Source organism: Takifugu flavidus, chromosome 13, assembly GCF_003711565.1.
Source record: "Takifugu flavidus isolate HTHZ2018 chromosome 13, ASM371156v2, whole genome shotgun sequence".
NCBI lineage: Eukaryota > Metazoa > Chordata > Actinopteri > Tetraodontiformes > Tetraodontidae > Takifugu > Takifugu flavidus.
The window spans coordinates 350,012-371,771 of NC_079532.1; the positions used below are offsets into that span (position 1 = coordinate 350,012).

Genomic DNA, 21,760 nt, shown 5'->3' on the forward strand with positions numbered 1-21,760 from the left:
TGAAATGAAACCAGCAGATTAGAAACTTTGCAGACTTTATTCTTATTAAACTGTCCAATTTGTATCTGTACAGAGCATCAAAAAGAAAACTAAAAAAACAAACCGTGAGGAGCCACAAATACAAAACATCATTAAAAAAGATCACCAACCGTTAATCTGACATGTTGGGGGGGGGGGGGCACACTTCAATACACACACATTTCACATGCCCACAACGCACCTGTGCTGCAGGGGATTTTTGGGATTGTGGTAGAGCAGGATCTCTGGGGGAGGAGGCACACATCAGAACAAAGTAAAGGCAAATGATGTAATCAGGAGGGTGGGGTCACCATGGCAAGCTAATTACACATCCAGGTGATGATGCACATGTGCGACTGTTGGCACAAAGACAATAGAAATAATAAACTTCTCTCTGATGTCTCATCTGGATGGGAAATTTGACATAATTATTGGGGGGGGGAAATCACAACAGACCACCGCTCATGCTGAGCTGGTGGCCGCCCACTCGACTTCGGAATCTGGGTTTAAAACCATCATCTGACTAATCTGGTTCTGAAAATTAGGCCAATCAGATGGATCACATCGGGAACATGACCTCTGATCTTTTCGGCTGATTCAGCAAAGATTGTCAACAATTGTCCAACTTGACAAATAGAAAAGATTTAAAAAAAAAAAAAAAGGTCACATGCAAAGTTTTGAACCTAACAGTGCCATTTGATTAGTGTAAAAGGAGCTGGTGCGTGGGGCTTAAACACATTAACACGAAATTAAAAATGTTTATAGAGTGAAGCAGAACACCTGAGGCCGCAGGACAGATGACTGAACATTGATGTCATGTTTGCAAAGTTAAAAATACCTTCTGACTGTTTTTTTACACAAAGACCGTAAAAATACAGTTATCATCTTAGAGTTTTAATTTACTTTCGAAGTTTTTAATTTTCTCTAGCAATGGCTTCATCAAGCTAACACTTAACTCCACCCTAAACTGTCAGGAAAACTACATAATCAAATTACAGCAACTGTTTTTTAATTCAGATACTTCCGGGACAATCCCGCCCCCACACTGGAAGAAGGCGCGTGATTAAAAAGGCAACATTCAAACCATAGAAAAAAAACATCAGTACACAAATAAATAAGGAAACAACCAAAATACATATTTAGAGAAATAAAATAAAGATGAAAATGTGCAACAATTCCAGTATCATTCTCACACAAACGTTCACATCTGTACAATTACTGAAATGTTTAATTTCTTTATTTTTTCCATTTGTTCTTGTACCAATCAACACCAGTTCACCACTGGGAAAACACTCCCGCACAGCAACAAACTGGCCCCACCATCCCAAGGACCACGTCTGGGCCTCTGCTGGAGCGCTGATGTGGGCGTGGGATGTTTACGGCATGACTGCAATTGAGAAAGTTGCCTGGTCTACCATTTAATGACAGACGAACCACAAGAACTTTGACTCAGACGGCTGACCAGCAGAGGGAGGGGCAGATGGCCAAGCCCACCTTACAGTCGCATGGCACTAAATGTCACAGACGCACAAATATCCAGAGCCACATAAACTTAAAGAAAGTGGTAGCAGAGATGCACACTGTCTCTCAGTCCCTCTGTCACACACACCATTAAAATACTGAGTCAGCAAACCACCCTAGACATGAGAATTTCCCATCTCATTTCTACACATGTACAATCATTTGATTTACCTTCCTGACTCCACCCCCTTGTAACCTTTGACCTAACCCCCCCACAGAAAGGGGAGGAAGGAGGACATAAATGGTGCAGGAATAGTACTTCAGGACAGAAGGACGCTCAGTGGAGACAAAAATATAGGAGTAGGTGTGGCCTCAGTCTGACCGTGAGGGTCATGTTTGATCTAACTTTGAAGCAGATGGTTCCGGATTCCAAAATAATTGTGGGGAAAATTAGCCTTGTGCTGCTTGGAGGGAGGAACAGGACTGAAGCAGAGTGTCATAGGGTGGAAATTCCAGAGGTGATGGTTCATTTTTCCTTTCTACCGTGGCCATTCACCTAGGGGTGTGTCGTCCAGCCTCCCCTACCTGTCCTTCAGCTCTTGTGTGACACGCTTGGTGAACCTTCCACAGAAGAGTCCCATCAGGAAAAGCAATGCAACGCCGGCTCCAATCACAGTCAGGATGTAGTTCTTTGAGGGTGATGTCATCACCTGCATGGCGAGGTCAGAAAACCCCTCCGCCGGAGCCACCTGCAAGGTGAGGAGACGGTGGTGTGAGCCCATATCCAAGTCAGACCAAGTGATGTAACTTCCACTAATGCTACTCCTGCTTATGCTACTACAATAACAGCACAAACAGCCTTTAGAGGTCAAGCCTGAGGTCGACAAACCTTAGCAGCGTAGCTCCACATGTCGATGCGATCCTGAAGTCTCTTTTTGCACTCTGGCTGCAGGCGTACGCGTTTGTCCTGCAGCGCCTCCATCAGACAGGACATCTCTGTGAGATGGACAGACATGACACCATGAGGTCTGAAACACACTGACAGCAGCCAAAATGGATTCTAGACTCACGCCGTCCTTTTCCAGGTGGGATGGCAGCACACTGATGTTTGATGTCCAGAGCACAGGCTGTGTGGAGGACAGGGTCCACAAAAATGTCTGCTTTACTCTCTTTCAGCATGTTTAGGACCTCCTGTGCCGGAGAACCAGAGCCATTAGCATGTTAGTCGCTCAAATCAGCCCTTTAGCTCAACCTTAAAGTTCAGTTCTGAGCTAAACCATTGTATCAACTTGTGATGGCTTGTTGATAGTTTATATATGGTTTAAACAAAAAAGGTTGCAGTTTCTTTCATTTCTTAGGAAGGTTTTTAATGTGGTAAATTTACAGGGTTGGCTTTCTTTACCTTCTTGCACCCTTCCTGTTTGATCTTCAATAGGTTCACTTTCAAACACTCCTCGACCTGCCCCGTCTGCTCCTGAGCAGCAGCTTCCTCTGCACACAACCTGGAAATCTACACACACACACAGACACACACACACACACACACACAGACACACACACACGCTTAATGTATTACTCAAACACTATGAAGAATTTTATTCCACAGTCAGTTGGACCTCCTCCTTCTGGTCATCCTGACACATTACATGCAGTCAAGGATGAGGGCTTATCTGGATGCACGAGAATTCCAGGCTGAAGACACACACCTCATGTGTGCACTGGATCTGCAACTGTGGATCCAGCCTGTAATCCAATGCTGACTCCTGCAGGATGACCCGAATCTGATCCTCACAATCAGGAGACAAACGCTGGAACACGAACAAATACGCTCAGAAGGGCCCAGCAAAAATCAAACAGAAGCAGAATGAAGCTCTGGGAGCTTCTGCTCCGAGTTCTGAAATTAGAGGTCTGACCTGGTCGGCGTATTTGAGCTTCAGGCAGGAGATGACCTGACCTTCCAATTCACTGTCAGAGGCGGCCTTGGTCAGGATGTGCTGGCAGAACTTTGGAATATCAGCCTTACAGGCCTTCCTCAGCACCGGATTGAGCCGGTAGTCTGCGGAGACAAAGACTTAGTCTAGAGTGCCAACAGCTCCAAGCTTCTGTTCTCCTTCTGGCTTCTGATACCTGTATTCTGGGTGATCTGTCTCTTGGTGATCATCTGCTTGCATTTAGGGTCCATCAGTTCACTGTTCTTGTTCTGCTTCAGACACTGAAGGACGTTCTTCCCCTCTGACTCAGTGCAAAAACGCTGACAACACAAAGACACTTTGTTAAAGACAATGGTGAGGATGCCCACACCAACGATCCCACAGATGGCGCTGCCTACCCTGATCATGGGTTTACAGACTTTCATCAGCTGGTAGTCCAGCTCAGGGTCGGCCATCTCCACCTCCTGCAGCTTGAAAATCCGCTGGTGACAGCGCTGAGTCAGCTGTTTTTTGCTCTCCTTCAAACACTCGATGACCTACAAAGACAAAGTCATCAAGCTGTCGCTTCACGAACACGGGTTCGACTCTCACACAGATGTGAGGGAACAATGGTGGGACCATCTGATGAAACAGGAAGTGACAATGTTCAAGGACAACAACAGCAGCGAGTGTGTTTCAAAACATTTCCAGACCACAGCTGAGGAACCACCAAAGGAACTTTCACAGTTGATCTGGCAGTGCTCCTTCTTCAAAACAAAAAAACCCTGTCACAAGACTTTCCAGTAAAGATATACGATATACAAGAAATACGCCTGAAGTCCTTTATACATCCACATCAAAGCCAATGGGAACACCCTTTGAAAACAGTTGGTTTGTCGACATGTGTAAAAGATTTTAAGAAATCACAGTGTGTGAGTGTGGGTATGTGTGAATGCTGACCTGAGCGTTGCCAAAGGCCACATTCTGACACAGCCTGCTGATGTCCTGCCTACAGGAGTCGTACAGTTCAGGATCCAGTCTGATGTCTTCTGACTGCACATTCATACAAACACACAGGCATTCAGCGTTCAGCCACATTTGAAAATCTAAAATCTTGTACAAGTGTGCAACTGTTACTGCTGAAACACTGAAATGAGTGCGTCGATGCGTCTTGACCCGCTCCACTCCATGCTCAGAGCGGTCTAACCCTCCTCGCTGAGAGGGGCGTGGTTGCTTACTCCCTCCCTCTCATATGCCATCACGTCAACAAGGTCATCATTCCACCTTTATCTGTGCTGGGACACTGAGAGCCGGACAACGGACAGCATGAACGTCAGGGAGTCCATGGTCAGCCTTGTTGTCATTTCCTACTTTAACATTTTGTCCCTTTTGCAACACTTGCAAGATCAGCACAAATTGGACAGTGTCCAAGTGTTCATTTAGAGAAGGATGTTGCACTTTGGGGCTAATCTGGAAAGATGGGAACAGAGGACACTTGGCTTGTTTGTCTAATTTATGGCTGCAGTGATCAGGCTGCTAAGAGAAGGAGTAACTCCTGAAGAATTTGTCTTTGAAAATAAATTTCTGTCAGCAAATAATGTGTGTGTCTTAAACTCCTGACAGCAGTGGAAGGCACAGAGGACAGCACTGATGCAGCTAGCTGAGAGTTGGATCTGCTCAGGAGGTTTAGCCAGTGCTGAGTGGCTGTAGCTTCATTAGCAACAGTGTTAATAGGGCCACTCAGAGTGTCAATAACTTGCAGTATCAATAACAGGGAGCAGCACAGCAGCTGCAATCTGGTGATGAATCTCTTCTCCGCAGAAGCTGAGGAGATGGTGGATCTGCTGATCTTGTCTGTTGGCTGCCATGAACCATGAAAAGCTGTGTGGTATGGCTACAAAAGCTGTGATCAACAATCTCCCATGGGTGGGGTTCCCTCAGCAGGACGGACTTCAGCTGTGAGCTCCCATTAAAGGTGGAGTAGCTAAGACTCTGAGATGAGACCAGTCTCTGTGGACAGAATGTCCAGTGGCTCAATCACAACAGGACAGGCAGGAACGTCAACATCATGGGCTAATTTAACAGGACTACCTTTGATGCCTTTCATATTGTAGGCGAGCCACGTCGTCCTGCTAATTTCCTGGGTTGAATGAGCCTTCAAATCAACAACCTGGGGCAATGTGCTATTTTAGTGTGGTGTGAAAGGGGCTTTATGGAACCATCTCGCTGTGGTTGAAACCACTTTGTTGATCCCACACTCATGATAGCAGCCCTGCGATCACTGTGTTCGCCACTAGAGGCCACTAAATGTTAGATCTTGTGCAGCAGTTGGGATGTTTGCAGAGCAAACTTACCATCTCTACCTCCTCCACTCGCAGCTGTTTACGACATTTGAGGGACACGCGCTGCTCTTTGACCTCCTGCAGGGTGTCGTTTCTCACCATGGTGCTGAGGCACATCACCACATCCACCCTAACACACATTAGACACCATGTTACACACTGGTTTCTCCTCAAGGACTTTAAACATCACAGGGTCTCAAATTTTTTTTCCCTTGTATGGTTCTTTTGACACTTTTACTTACTTCTTCTTGATGTTGGGACACAACTTGAGAACATCTTCCTTGCAGGCTGTCTTGAATTTGTAGGAGAAACGAAAATCTTTAATCTGAATCTGGAAAGAGTTGAGAGGAGAGGACCTCCTTCAGCAATGAATCCCTCAGATTAGCATTGACACCCCTAACTAGCATCTCAGTCTGTATTTTACAACTGATGAATGGCTGATTGAGAACAGGACACATAACCATGAGTGTTCTGTCAGCTTGATGTTAGAAAACCAAAGGTAGTCCAATTATCAACAACAAAAATGTGCTCATGACACATGGAGGACTGTTTACTCACCAGCTGGAAGTGCGTCACTCCAACCACACACTTGTCATTCATCTCCTTCTGATGTTTGTTCTGAACCAGACAGTCCATGAGGTCACCACTGTCAATCTGATTATCAGCTACCTCCTACAGATCCCACATGCACACACACATTATGGATTTTATATGATTGCTCTCATATTTTAGAATCTGCAACAGAGACAGGCTATGTGACAACTCAGTGCGCGTATCTCTGTGTATCTGTGTGTGTGTGTATTTGAATGTCTGTGTGTGAGTATGTATCTGTGCGTGTATGTGTGTGTGAGAGTGTCTGTGCATGTGTGTGTATATCCGTATGAGCATCTGTGTGTGCATATCTGTATTTTTCCTTGCCACTGTTGCTTGTCTAGGGTCAGGCCCTGGGATTCTGGAAAGCGCCTTGAAACAGTTTTGATTGTATAAGACGCTATATAAATAAAGATTGATTTGATTGATGAGCATCTGTGTGTGTATATCTGTATGAGCATCTGTGTGTGTGTGTGTGAGTGTGTGTATGTGTGTGCAGGTAGCAGCAGCATCAGACTCACGTGGCAGTGCCCCTGGATGACAGGTTCACAGGCCCTCATGAGCAGTGCCTCCATCTGAATATCCTGATGACAGAAGAGACACGCGTGTCCTCACCACAGGTCGCTGCTCAGGAACTAACCCACAAATATTCACGTGTCCCTTTTCTCTCACGCGTTCATGGTCACTTTCTGCTCATTTTTACCTCAGACTCCAGCTCAGTCAGGTTTCCTACCACCTCTCGACAGTCCGGCACCAGATCTTCCAGGTGATCCTGCAGACACTCCAGCTCCTGGCCCGCCTCCGTCTTCTCGCTGCACCACTTCCCAAGGTCGGTCATGCAGCGTCTCTGGAGCTCCGGATCCAACTTCACATCCAGGGCCCTCTGATGGAGGATCCTCTGCACCTCCACCTTACAGTCTCTTGAGAGCTGCAGGAGAAGGCTGGGTCAGACCGGCACACTAGCAAAGACCACAAGACCAGATCCAGATAGAATGTACAAGAAATAGCGAAATAATTGTCGCCGAGCCTCCCAGAACATAAAAGAAAAGCCGGCTAAGAAAGAACTTTGACTTCCAGGATGATTGTTTAACGTGATGCAAGGCTCTGAACCACTGCACCCTCGTGGGGCATTCAAGTGCTCCCTCTACGATTGGAAGTCAATACCCTCTAAGATCTAGAAATGTTTACTGTTGTGAGTGCGAATAGGATCAAGTTTACAAATTGATCAAAGCTGTTCATTGGTAATGGATCAATATTGGCCCACAATCAGAGAGTATCATTCCAGATCCTCGTTGTCATCCTCAAATTTCTCCTTCATCACTGTCATCACGCTCCTCCACACTGACCTTGGAAGGAGGAAGTCGCCACATCCTCATAGCAAACAGGAAATGGTCCCACTCACCCGTCGTCCCTGCTCCACAGAGCGGTAGGCATGGCGGTACAGGCAGGAGAAAATGGCACCGGGTGGCATCATTTCACTGGTCTCATTCCAACCATGGGTGTGGCACAGCCGAGAGGCATCGCCCTGACATTTCTTATACAGGATCGGGTCCAACCTGAAAGCACCAGTCAACTGTGTCAATGAGCTCATTTTCATGGCGGACTGACTATAGCTACAGACTCACTTCCAGTCTCTGGCGATAAAATACTGCAGTTCCAGCAGGCGGTGTTCACAGTCCTCCACCATCTTGTCAGTGTACAGATGTTCCATTAGACAGGACAGGATCCTGAACACAGACACACGTTAGTCTCTCTTCATGACCACACAAGCAGAGTCAGCGGGACTCACATGGGGTCTCCGGTGCGGATGTGTTTGCAGGCGGTCTGGATGACAGACTCACAAGCCTCGCTGAGAGCCCGGTCAATGCGGTAGTCGGCCCCTGGGTCGGCTTCCTGAATCAAGGTCTGGACCTAAGGACAAAATGGTGTCAACTGGAGACAAACAATTTTCTCAGCTCTAAAATAAAGTTATTCAGTCCAGCTTCATCCTAAAGCAACACCAGCACCAGGCCCAGAAGTTCTGTAGTTGGATACTTTCCAGCCATTACCACTTACTCCTGGGTCTTTTCGTCCATGCCGTCTTACCGCCATTTGACAGTTGGCGTCAATGTCTCCTCGGCTGACCCTCATCAGGCAGTGCAGCGTTCTTCCTTTGCGGTGCAGACCAGAACAGTGGCCCTCGATCTCGCTGCGGCAGTGCAGCACAATCTCCGGGCTCAGAGAGAAATCCTCCATCAGCATCCGCCGGTAGTCCATCATCTCGCCCTGACACTCGCCACTGACCACACGTCCTGAAACAGGGATTTTAAAAAGTTGACATGGAAACCATCCAGAAAGAACCAGCTGTTTTTATGGATAAATCAAAAAATGTAAAATTAAAAAGTGCCATTTCACCACCACCTTCGCTGATCACTGTCAGATAAGCTAACGTGTATCAGAGCTAATTACCAGGACAGAAGCCTGTTATTGCTAGTGTGTCTTGAATGCTAACATACAAAGCTAATCAACCCACCGGCTCCCTTAACCAGAGGGTGCCATTACCTCGATGTACTGCGGACTCCAGGCAGAGCAGCAGGTAGGACAGACGGGCTTCTCGAGCACGCGGCATGTTGTTCTCAGCATTGCAGCGGTACTTCCTCAGGTCCGACTTGCAAGATCGAGCCAGGGAGTAGCTCACCTTGTAGTCCTGAGCGATGAGCTTCTGCCTAGTAGTCAGCGCCTCGCGACACTGGACACAAAAACCATCAGCACCACACTGGAGGACAGGCTGCACTCGTCTCTACAGGCTACGTATTAAACACTAAGGGAACAAAACTGGGGTGCAGTGCAACTTCATTTATGTTCGTAACAAGGACAAAAAAGATTTTAATTCCTCTTGGGACAGGACCCAGGACTTACGCGCTCGGACATTGCCTCCTCAAACTTATGATTGAAGAGACATTTGTATACTCGCCCCTCCCCAGCCAGAACCTGAAACACAAAAGCAGGAGTAGCTCTTAACTGTGACATCAGGACAGGAAAGGTGCTTTCCAAAGATGCCTTAAGCAGGATCCACAGGTGACCATGATCTAAATCTTAGAGACCCGGCACTAAGCTGAAACATCAGGCACTGGACAGTCTGGATGCTACAGTGTGTGATGTACTCAGCTATCATCAATGCAGCACATCACACATTAAGATTATGTCCCACGCCAGCTTAGAGTCTCATCCTCCAAGACAGAGATCATGCATGATTGCACCTGCTCTAAGAAAACGAAGAGACGTAGCAGCAACCAGCAAACACAACAGACAACACAGAGGACACACTGGTGCCAGTCTGGGGATTGTTATCAAACTAAAAGACAGGTGGAAACCCTGGAGGTGGTGCCAACACCCTCACCTCTCAGTCAGCTCACATCTTCAAACTCGTGTTCCTCCTCATAGTTGACGTTTAAGTCCTGACTTGGGAGTCTACCCACACATTTACAATCCTCGATTAGCAGGACAAATCCACAATTTAACACCCCTCAGACCACATGAAAATCTTAGAGGACATAGGGGTTTGCCGTCCTTGGGGGGAGGGTGAAAATCAGGATATAAGACGGCTGAGTATAGGCAAGAGTGGACCCTTTAGGAACAATTGAATCATGTTGTAGGTGGATTGATGAAAAACACACATTTTCACAGAAGCGTTCCCGGTCCTCCCGGCAGGAGAAGTAGAGGTAACGGTCCAGGTGGAAGTCATCTGAAGACAGCTCTGCCACTCTCATGATGGCTTTCTTGCACTGATCTCTGATGGCGTGCGCCCCCAGCTGCTGCTCAGCCTCACGAACCAAACCCTTCTCCAGACACGCGATGACCTCACCCTGAGAGTGGACGTCCTGCACACAAATGTCACATTTCCAGTCCTTCACCTGAAGATGGTTCCTTTTACACATCTGAGCAGTCAGTCAGGAACATTGTGTTGTCAACACTGGGGAGAAGGTCAGAGGTCAACTCTGACCTTCTCCCCAGTGTTGACGCTGCCACAGAGGAGAGTGTTGATGTCTTCACGGCAGTTGTCCATGAAGCCACAGATGAGCCGGTAATCGCTGAAGACGATGCCGGTCATCTTGGTAATGTACTTCCTGCACTCGTAGTCACTGATGTTGCCACGGTGATCCACCAGGCAGGACATGAGGTAACCCTTCCCCAGCTCCTCAGCAGCACATTCTTTAACCTGCACATGGGACAGGAAGTCAGGCCAGGTCAGGTTATTGAGTTCCAGCAATCCAAAGAGCAGCAAAACTGTCATCACCTCAGAGATGGTAGACTTGCAAACCTCCACGGCCACAGATTCAAATTTTGGGTCGGTGGTCAGGTTCAGTTTGTAGTTCCACAGCAGCTTTAGAGAGAGAAGATGGACTAATGAAGGTTCACCCGTGTGGGACGGACCCTCTTGTCCTCCCTGGTGGACTGTCAGCAGAAGCTACTGTTGCTGTCACTAAACTGTTTTGGACTCAATTATCAGAACGTATTAAGAGCTTCACATCAATTGTGTCACCAGGGGGCGCTGCAACCGATCTGACCTCCCAGGACCTCAAACCTTGTTCTTGTATTTTCAGTCTCAATTATGTGAAGTTATGACAGGCTCCATTTTAAAATAACCTCTTACTAGTCAACCAGCACCGAGAGGGCAACGAATAAATGGCAAAGAATGCATCTTAAAGTTTTGCAGAATGTTTCTACAGTAAACACCAGTTGTTACTCACGTGGTTACATTCAGTGGAGATCTCTGTTTCCTTGAAAAACAACAGAAAGACGGGGTCAAATACACACACACAGGTCACACACACAAACATTAATACACACATATTGGTCTCAAACACACGCTGAAGCATTTAGGCAGTAACAACCATTGGATCCACCAACGATGTTATGGTTTAAGAAGAGCAGCTGAACGATTAAATTCGAAGAAAGTTAGAAGTGAGAGAGAGAGAGAGATGCGTGCTAGCATGACAGGCTACAACTGTTAGCACTCAGACTAGCATGTCGGTAACATGTTCGCCGCCCCAGTTTCTAGTTATCACATATATCATAAACCTTTTGGACTCTCGTTTGAAGGTGGACAGCTGTTTGATGCAATTAGGTGTTTATTCGTGAGTGTGAGGATTTCATAAATAGTTGATCCACACATCTCAGCATTAACTCCTCTCGAGGAGGCGAGATTTCAGGTTGTCGCTTTCAATCTGCAGCACACGTTTATTATTATTACTATTATTATTCATTATTCACTATACCAGCGTTTAGAAAAGCTAAAGAGGTCCACAACAGCAAGGGAACAGTCATCCATCTGAACGGTACCGCGTCAGGCCAAATCGGGGAATAGATCATGGCTGGTCTAAATGGGAATTCAACGTAGTGAAACACTAAATAGAACCTTTAACTATTTAGCAAAAAGAATATATTGGTGAATATCCGGCTGTCAGCGGAGCGTTCTCTCTGGCTAGCGGCTTGCAGCGGTAGCAGCTAACGATGGTCGAACACAGGCACACCCTACATTCCATGCCCCGACCACAGACTCCATCCACTTATTTAACCTCTTTCCTGTCTTGTAGACACTCCAGCACCGAGAGGTTGTTGGTCCAGGAGTGTTTGGGGCAAAGCCGGGTAACATCTTCCCTGCACACCGCTTCCTCAGCCAACTTCCAGCCGGTAGAGCGCCTCCGAGGCGGAGAGGCCGCTACCCCGAGTTTCTTCTCAGCCACTGCTGCGTTCTCCAGAGCCCACCCCGGTCCTCCGACTGGATTTTGTGAGTTTTCGGGTTCAGCAGCAAGCTTGGCAACAATGCCAATTTCTCCTCGAATTAGATGCAAAAACGATAAGATGCACATCAAAAGCAGGAGCAGTGGAACACGTATACAGTCCGCCATCTTTACGAAGCGAGTCAGCCTGCTGCTACATTCATGGACACTCGGGAAAAAAAAATCAATAAAGTTGGCCATTTAAAAAAAATGGAAAATGAACGCACTCACTCAACACCGTACAGACTGTCATCAGAATTTCAAGTTATTTTTATTTTAAAAACATGATAACAATAATAGATGAAATAGGCAATAACTAAAATCACATTTACCTGTCGCAACATTTCACGTCACCCTATCTATCCCATCTTTACATTTGTGGACATATTACGATCTGGCCATAAAAGCAGCGCCAACAATAGTGAACCATGTTTTTTGGTAACACCGCCACCAGCCGCCACGTCTGAAAACTCTTCAAGTTTATGCTTCATAATCACATTTTTCTAAGATTGATGAAAATAAAGTTACAAATAAGTGGTCCTAATTATTTTAAGACCATGTATGATTTTTGAACTCCTATTTTTGGCACTGAGCTCTGTTGAGACTCAAACTATGGGAAAAAGTTCACTCAGATCATTTGAAAATTATTCATAATCTTTATTAACTGTCACCTGGTACACAAACTAACAAATAAACATATGTAAAATTTTCTATATGAAGAACAGATACTTTGGGCACTTTGTGTGTGTCTCCAAGAGACAAAAGGACTGAGGACATGAATTGTGAACGGAATGAATGAATGTAAACATGCAGGTGTGACACACCTGATGTGACCTCCGATAACAAATTATTTGAAATTTTCAAAGTGTTGTTTCTCCAAAAGCCCTGTAGGCATAAAGCTCAGCAGCATTTTAATTTGTTTCTTGTTTTTCTTCTGCATTCCCAAATGCAATTGCTCACTCCCAGCGGTAGAGCTTCAGCATCTTCTCAGTAAGTGAGGCCAGGAAGTGCTTGCCGTTTACTGTAAAAGGACTGATGTCCAAAACAGGAAGGTCAGCTGGAAGCTTCTGGAGCAGAGAGCCGCTGCCTGCATCCCACACCTGAGAAGAGGTGGAAAGAGGGAGGCATTTAGGCTGCACTGGGACCAGACCAACTTTATTAGGCTGAAACCAGCATTAAAGATCTACACAACATCTGTGTTGACGTGCACATCGGGACTGACCATGGTGGAGCTGGAGGCCTCATCACCAGCACACACCAGCGTTCCTGTCCCATCTGGATTCCTGAAAACTGCATTCTTGGTGAGCAACTTGCAGGATGAGCCGGCACTAAATGTCTGTACTGTTGAACAGGAGCAGCTGGGCGGCTGAGTGGAGTCCTGCAGAGGTGTTCGGGTCAGGGCCATCAGGACGCAGCGTAGTGACGGGTTTGAGCGCCCTGTAACATCCATACATACATACACACATATATACAGACTTCAAAACCCCTTTACAATGACTTATTTAGGAGCTTACCTGGCCTGTAGGTGACCAGACAGTGTCGGCTGTCCACCTCTACCTGGATGTCAATGCAGCCAGTGTTCTCCAGCGGGAGGACGTGTGGTCTGTACGTGGTCTCATTCGTCTGCTCCCAGAAACAACCCCCCTCCAGGGAGCCAGCGATCAGCCCGCCACAAGGGAATGTACTAGATGCTGCATGTGGTACATAACACAGGGAAGCTACCGGACACCTGAAACCAGTGAGAGCTCAACATAAGATGTGCCTATGTGAGTGCTTGTTTGTGTGAAGGTCTGTGTGTCTGTGTGTGTACCTGGAGCGCAGCGGCTGCAGCTCCTGCACATGTGTGCTCGTGTCTCTGGTGTCGTAGACGAGCACAGAGCCATTGCTCAGACCTGCATATACGTAGGTGCTGTTGTCCAAACACCAGCAGCAGCTCCACACTGGTTTACCTGCATTATACGTCTGAACCACTGTGTTGGTCAGCAGACTGCAACACACACAAACATCCTTGTATCTTTATGAAGACTTTCATAGATGGAAGACATTCCCAGCTCCTAACCCTCAATACCACAACTTACCTCCAACCTCTAACCTAAAACCGGGTTTTACTGCTTGTGGCAGGCCACACAAAGGACAGTGGGAGGGGCCCTGAATCTGGGGGCCAGGACTGGGCAAAGTTGAATTTCTTCTTCAACCGATTTGACTGTGCCACCCCTCCCTCTCCCACTCACCAAAGCCCAGACCTGACTGTGTTGTCACATCACCTTCCCCCTCTCCCCCCATAACACCTCCGACACCAGCAGCTCTCTTCTCACACCACCTCCCTCCACCCCCTGCCGGATCGACCCTCACACTCCAACCCCCGTCCTCACTCACCAGGAGTCACACCTCGCCTCTTCATAACAGCTGATTGGGTGAGGAAGGAGCTGAGGAGGACCAAGATGAGGAAAGCTACTGGCCCTGATGGCATCAGCTCCAGACTACTTAAGGACTGTGCAGATCAGCTCTGTGGAGTACTCCTGCACATCTTTAACCTAAACCTCAGTCTGGAGAGAGTTCCACTCCTGTGGAAAACATCATGTGTGGTTCCGGTTCCTAAGACTGCGCACGCCAGGGAGCCCAACCACTTCAGGCCAGTGGCTTTAACCTCTCACCTGATGAAGACCATGGAGAGGATCGTTCTCACCCACCTCCAACAGCTGGTGGACGGTAAGATGGACTCTCTACAGTTTGAATATCGACCGGGCATTGGTGTGAATGACGCTGTCACCTACCTGCTGCACCGGTCACTTTCACACCTAGAGGGCACCAGGAGCACTGTGAGAGTCATGTTCTTTGACTTCTCCAGTACCTTCAACACAATCCAGCCATCATTGCTGAGAGGGAAGCTGGAGGGAGTCGGAGTCGACTGTCACCTAGCTGCCTGGAAAACCGACTACCTCACCAACAGACCACAGTACGTGAGGCTCCGTGACTGTGAGTCCGATGTGGTAGTCTGCAGCACGGGGGCACCGCAGGGTACAGTTCTCTCTCCCTTCCTCTTCACTCTCTACACATATGACTTCAGCTACAACTCAGACAGCTGCCACCTCTAGATGTTCTCCAATGATACAGCCATCGTTGCACGTGTGTCTGAGGGGAATGAACTGGAGTAGGAAGGTCATCACCAACTTTGTCACCTGGGGTGAACTGAACCATCTGCGCATCAACGCCAGCAAGACAAGGGAGGTGGTGATCGACTTCAGTAGGAAGGCTCCTCACATTGCACCCGTGAACATCCAGGGTTTGGACATGAGATCATGGAGGAGTACAAATACCTGGGTGTTCACCTCAACAATAAACTGGAATCACAACACAAACGTCCTGTACAAGAAGGGCCAAAGCCATCTCCATCTGCTGAGGAGACTGAGGTCCTTTGGAGTGTGCAGGACACTGCTTAGGACTTTTTAATGACTCTGTGGTGGCATCAGTGATGTTTTACGCTGTGGTCTGCTGGAGCTGTGGAAGCTCAGAGAGGGACAGGAAGAGACTCAACAAACTGGTCAGAAGGGCTGGTTCACTCCTGACTGCTCTCTGGACTCCATTGAGGAGGTGGGTGAGAGGAGGATGTTAGCCAAGCTGACATCAATTATTATGTTTACATGAGACTGTGGGGGCCTTAGGCAGCTCCTTCAGCAGCAGACTGTTACACCCACGGTGTAAAAAAAAACAAAACGATACCGCAGGTCATTCATCCCAACTGCTGTCAGATTGCACAACAATCTTAATGTAGCACCAATAACCCATGGTTGGCATATTTTTCTGAACTACTTAATCATACTACCTCCGGAATCTCTTATTTGCACTTTCATTTTTCTTCATTAGTTTTAATATTCCTTTCTGTATATAATTTCTATCTGTATATAATGTACATAACATAATAGTTTTTCTTTTAGTGTTGTATACCACTGGCTACTACTGTAACATGTGAATTTCCCAGATGTGGGATCAATAAAGTTTTTATCTTATCCTATCGTACCTGGTTCAGCATGGTAGGGCAATGGTGTCCCCGGCTTACTAATCAGTAGACCAAGTGCCAGACTTAAACATACACACATTACACAGACATACACACCATTTCTATAGCTACAGGTCTGCATCAGACATAAGCCATCGTAGAGACAAATCTTGGCTGCTTATTTTCAGCGTTGCTGTGGTCTGAATAAGTTTATCGTCACCATAATGTACTGTTGAACAATGTTCACAAGTATCAGTGTACAAGATATGAATACACGTGTGTGTGGGTCCATAGGGGCAGACGTACAGTATGTGTGGAAAGTTTGGTTTTGATCTGTTTCAAAGTCAGTTCTTGTTTGTATTGTTGTTTTTGGGGTTATCTTTTTCCTTTTCATTATCCTTTTCAGGCCTGTCTGGTAGTTATTTGCCTGCCTTGCTGTAACTTAATTGGTTTGTAGGTTTTCCAGCAGTCAGGCTCAACATTCATTTATAAAATAAATTCTGAATATTCATCATTATTGAGAGCGGGTTCGTCAGGCCCATCCTGGTTAAAAAAAAACCTGTCTGGTACAAAGAGGCGTTCAGATGCCAGTTCTGCTGCCCCACTGCTGGACAGGACAAGGGGGGAAAAAAAGAAACAAACAAACAGGTTTTAATCCTCAAACAGTCCCTTGAACGTATGAGAACCAGCTAAAGTGTCCTCACTTCCCCAAAGGTCCGTACTTTGCTAGTAGAATGAGTATTTTGGTACCGGTACTCAATATGCCACAAGTACAAGAACACACACATCTGCTCTCACATACATGTGCATGTGCACACACATGCGCGCTTGTGTACCTGGTCAGTTTGACGGTGTTATCCAGGGCAGCGGAGAGCAGCAGGCTGTCATTCTGCCTGTTGAAGGACAATCCTCGGATCTGTTTGCTGTGGATGGGGACATACTGACTGGCCTTCATGTTGACAACGCTCACCTTCTTTATGCCAAATCCTGAATTAGGAAACAGACTATCAGAACAGGACAGTGACAGAGTGGAACCAATAAAAAGCATCTCCAGATGGTGACAATGTGAGGATTAACAGCTCTAAACCAGATTGCAGGAGAAAATTCCAGACATCCTGACAGCAGAACATCTACAGACACCTGAGGGTATGCTGACATCTTTAAAATCTGACACAGGACATGTTTCCAACTATTTGATCATTTCTGTTCAATATGATTCGACACAAAAATTTGTTTCTTGTTAAACAAACTCTCCAAAATTCTCTCCAAAAACCCTGTAGACTAAAAGTTCAGCAGCATTTGAATTTGATTCTTGTTTTTCTTCTGCTTTCCCAGATGCAAATGCGCACTCCCAGCGGTAGAGCTTCAGCATCCCATCCCATCTTCAAAATCCCATCTCTTATATACTTCATCTAATTTTATCGTGGTTAATTTATATTCATTTTGTTCTTATACAGTTAGCATCTTGCTAACAGTCATATGTGCTAACGCTCTAAGCACAGATGAGCTAAAAGGTGAATGATGGCACAGTGCTGCCACCTACAGGCTGTAATGTCACTGAGGCCGTAATAGAAAAGTGGGGGCTGACCAGGCACCAGAGTGCTGTGTGGCGAAGGCTGCGAGGCCAGTAGGCAGCTCAGTGGTTCGCAGTATGATAAAACCCGACATCCTCCGCCCTGAGACACCAACACCGCCTTGGAGAAACTGTACTGGGCTGTCCTGGAGCCATCCAGCCTCTGAGACACACCGAGAAGTGATGATGGCGACGAAGAGGAGGAAGTTGGAGAAGAAGACGGAACAGAGCCTTTATCTGCTATCAGAGCCTTCAGCTCCTACATACACGCACGCACACACACACACACAAACACAGGTTGTGTAAGTATTGAACAAGACTAAATACAGCTTTTGAACGTAAACTTTAAAATAAGAAGCATATATGTCCAGATGCCCCCACACCTCACCTGCAACTCCTGCTGAGCTTGTCCATATTTGTTGGTGATGACCTGCAGCTTTAGTCTGCACTGGGCTGTCTCTAGCTCAGCTTTCCTCCTCAGGGACTGTTCCTGCTCCAGAGACCTGTGTGAGTGACCACAGAGCTGCATCACTTCAAACAGGAACGAGCTGATCCAACAGTAACTCTGTGATCACTCAGCTGTAGATGTTCACTCACTTCTTCAGGCTTTCCTGCTCAGTGTTGTCCAGGGCCTTCAGCTTGGGTGCATACAGAAGGACAATGTCTGAACGTCTGGCTTTCTTGTTACACTGCACAGACCGAGACACAGTCAGAGACAGACAGAGTCAGAATCAGAGACAGAGATACAAAAACAGAGTCAGAGACAGATTCAGAAGTTTCATCATGGGGGAGGACTCAGGTCCCAGTGTGAAGCCGGGTGACCTGCTGACCTGTGGGCACTTGGCCGCTGAGCCCTGAGTCTTCAGCCAGCGCTGGATGCATGTGAAGCCGAAGATGTGTCCACAGCGGAGAGCAGACAGTCTGTGCTCGCCTGCCGTTGTCCAGGCTTCAAAGCAAATGCTACAGGAGTCACCATCACCTTCCTCACAGCGTGGGGGCGGAGTCAGAGCATAGGCCGTGGGGGAAGGCTGCAGTTCAACGTGACAAAGAATGAATGGTGAAGGAGACCGGCACACCAGACTGATGAGTCAAGGTACAGTAGTCAGTCTGACCCTGATCATTCTGGTGATTTGTGGAAAAATGAATGGATTCATCTCATCAATTGTCTAAAAATGATTTGGGGTTTTCCCGCTAGTCTGGGCAAAGAGGGGCTTACACACTCACAGGATCTAACCCAGAACAAGACAGACATGCACACATGTTCTTCACGCGTCAGGAAATGCTACTTTAGAGCAGTACTCACGACTATGCTAATTGTTCTCCCTGACATTGTTCAGAAATAACAGTTTATCTGAATTGACCTTTGACCTGTCACAGGGTTCAGGTTAATGTCAACCATCTCGGCCACCTGACTTACCTTTGTGAAGGTCTAGAAATGGATTTGAGTTGCAGGTTATTGCAATGCTTGAATCGATAAAGGACCTCAGAAATTTTAAAGCCATGACCACGTCTTCCACCAATGGACAAATGAAATGTAGATCCCAGCATTTATCGTGTTAATTACCTAAATGATCTGACATGGAAAAGTTACCTGAGCGACCCGATTTTGAGCTTGCAGTCCATCAGGGTCTGCAGCTGATCTGGAGTCTGAAAACACACAACTGTCACCATACAACCTTCGGGAGTGACTCTGGCTCACAGTGCTGTACACACTCACTGCTAGGAGCAGCTTCCTGCAAAAGCGAGTGCTGGACACCGGTGCCGAGGTGCACACTGGCTGGTGACCCAGGGTTTCCTGGCTCTTCTAGTGCTCTGTGTGGTGGGCCTTCAGCAGCAGCATATTCATCCTCTTCTGACTCACTGACCTCCGTGGTGCTCCCTGACTCAGGCTGACCCGCACCAGCAGCTGGAGCACGGAGCAGGAAGTCTGAGAAGTCTCTAGAGGGCGCTGCAGTCTGGCTGTGGTAGTGAACCCTGAGGCCCTGTCTGGGACAACATGTATGACATCACAAGGTACCCTTCCTGCTCTGGACAAAAGGTCAATTACACCTCATAACCAGCTCCAATTTTGCTTCCAGCTACCTCAGTCTTCTCCTTATCGGAGCCCTCTGAGTGGATGAATTTGTAGCAATGGAGCTGCTGGTGGCCCGTTGACTGAACGCCCAGGTGCTGGGAAGTCTGGGAGGCACTCGAGCCAACATCTGGCCTTCATCATTGTCATCTTCTTCCACTTCTGTGTTGCTGCCAGAGTCCAAGATGATGTACAACTCGTCTCCAGTTGCCGCCTGCACATCAGAGGGAGAGTCCACCTCCATGGCTTCCATCTGGTTAATGCAGATTTTCACTGTTTTTTAATTACCCTTTTTAAAACAGTGTTCTGACACTACCTCTGATTTTAATGAAAACCCAGGAGGAGAATAATGCCAGTTTTACACATTTCACACATGGTGGAAGAACTTAGTATTCAAAAAAGTAATTGAACGTTCCTGCCTAGAGTTTAATGTCATATCTAAATTCACTGAGCCCCAGAACATCATGGCTTAGTATCACCATAAGCTGCAGATTCCTCAGTGGGGAGGCACTGAAGCTCTCATGAAAAAACACCACACGCACCCATCAGCCTGCACGGGCAGATACCCCTGATGTCTTTGTTTTGCTTATTTTTCTTGAAAATTTTTTGGTAGTCTATTTTGGAGTACCCTAAGAACCAGAGCACAACATGTTTATACTGTATATGAATCAATGTTGGTCAAGAATCTGGTAATATTTACATGCAAACTGACCAACGCATGGATTTCATATTATTATAAGTAAGAATGTTCTCTTGTTAGAAGCTCCCGTTATTAATCCCACGGGGAAGGTGCCTGAGAGGCCCAGACCCCCAGTTCTGTGCAACACCGAATGATTTTGAATTAACCGTAATGCATTTTCAGCAGTATCCTGTTCACGACAAGACATGCATCATGTTGATATGCAACATCCACGACGCAAAAACTAAAGCAGACAGGGAAACCTAAGCAAAGAAGATATAATGAAGCGCCAGATAGAATAAGGGCATATTTAAAGTGGTTCCATCACAGCCTGTTGTTTTTATTCGCCAACCTCACATGTGCTACTTGGCTAGCACACAGGCAAAGACATCACAATAAGTCTCCGAATGCCACCAGCCCAACAACCATGTTTCTTGTTTGATCCAGTCCTTAAATCTAAAAGGGGACGCCTTGCGGTGCTTCTTCCGGCCCCGGTGAGGGTGGAGCGCTCTTCGGCTACATGTTAAACTCGAAACCGCGGCGTCAGCGGTCCTCCAGGAAAAAAACTGGTACCACGGGTTCTGTTGTCAGAATCCAGCTTTGATCGAGTCATTATTTCAGGATGCAGCTTTAGAAAGTTCTATGATTTAAAGACTTTTTTGGTGTTCTGCCAACCATAAAATGCTGCAGCTAAATTGGGTTAGCATGTTGAGCTTCCGCTGCCAGCCAGACTCCTCTGAGGCGAGGAGGCTGATCAAGAGGACCAGCCCACTGTCCCCTTTAATCTGGCTACTTTGAAAAGTTAACAGATCTGATTCGGTTCGGCCCAGGTAGCAACAGCCATGAAATACATACCCGGTGAAGACTTAATAACAGCCGCTAAGACGGCTCCGCAGAACCACGCTGCGATGCAACATGACTCGGAACTTGCCGAGCAAAGTGGACCAGATCCGATGGGCTTTGTGCTTCTTTCGGGAACGTTCTTATGTTGGATCCGCCAGGACGGAAGTCAAGGATCGAATCTCCCGGCGCCACTTCTCTCTGCCCGCCCCATCCTGCACTTACGTCACCGCAAAGATCGTAAACTGGCTACACGCTGCTCAACAACGTTGTCGAATTAAGAATTCGGACACTATTTCAAAATGGCCTCCACACTATTGAGTGCACTATTAGGGTACTATAGGGGGTGGTTTCGGACATAGCGACGGTCCTCGAGGGCCACAATCCAACCGGGTTTTCTGTCCTACCAGGCTGAAAATGCATTCAGTGAGATATAAAACCCGGCTGGACTATGGCCCTCGAGGACTGGGTTTGACGTGCCTGCTTGAGTTAGGGGTCGGCAACCCAAAATGTTGG

General features: G+C 47.0%; 2 protein-coding genes across 2 annotated transcripts; both read right to left on the reverse strand.

Annotated features, from left to right (window-relative positions):
• Window positions 1-18: 18 nt before the first annotated feature.
• Window positions 19-12,251, reverse strand: glg1a (golgi glycoprotein 1a). Its single transcript, XM_057051970.1, has 25 exons — window positions 11,881-12,251; window positions 11,053-11,082; window positions 10,599-10,685; window positions 10,305-10,520; window positions 9,979-10,182; window positions 9,221-9,292; window positions 8,864-9,050; window positions 8,408-8,613; window positions 8,112-8,233; window positions 7,948-8,049; window positions 7,725-7,878; window positions 7,026-7,250; window positions 6,844-6,906; window positions 6,290-6,403; window positions 5,974-6,062; window positions 5,744-5,861; window positions 4,350-4,442; window positions 3,809-3,946; window positions 3,607-3,730; window positions 3,393-3,535; window positions 3,186-3,287; window positions 2,882-2,989; window positions 2,550-2,670; window positions 2,369-2,475; window positions 19-2,228 (listed from the first exon to the last, which is right to left on the reverse strand). The coding sequence occupies exons 1-25, from the start codon at window positions 12,211-12,213 to the stop codon at window positions 2,061-2,063; spliced, it is 3,426 nt and encodes a 1,141-aa protein (XP_056907950.1). The 5' UTR covers window positions 12,214-12,251; the 3' UTR covers window positions 19-2,060.
• A 469-nt stretch (window positions 12,252-12,720) lies between these two features.
• rfwd3 (ring finger and WD repeat domain 3) lies at window positions 12,721-21,567 on the reverse strand. The gene is made up of 13 exons (XM_057051982.1): window positions 21,260-21,567; window positions 19,737-19,978; window positions 19,372-19,640; window positions 19,246-19,301; window positions 18,485-18,682; window positions 18,252-18,343; window positions 18,043-18,157; window positions 17,670-17,913; window positions 16,918-17,068; window positions 13,895-14,071; window positions 13,599-13,813; window positions 13,307-13,521; window positions 12,721-13,184 (listed from the first exon to the last, which is right to left on the reverse strand). The coding sequence occupies exons 2-13, from the start codon at window positions 19,976-19,978 to the stop codon at window positions 13,041-13,043; spliced, it is 2,118 nt and encodes a 705-aa protein (XP_056907962.1). The 5' UTR covers window positions 21,260-21,567; the 3' UTR covers window positions 12,721-13,040.
• Window positions 21,568-21,760: the final 193 nt, after the last annotated feature.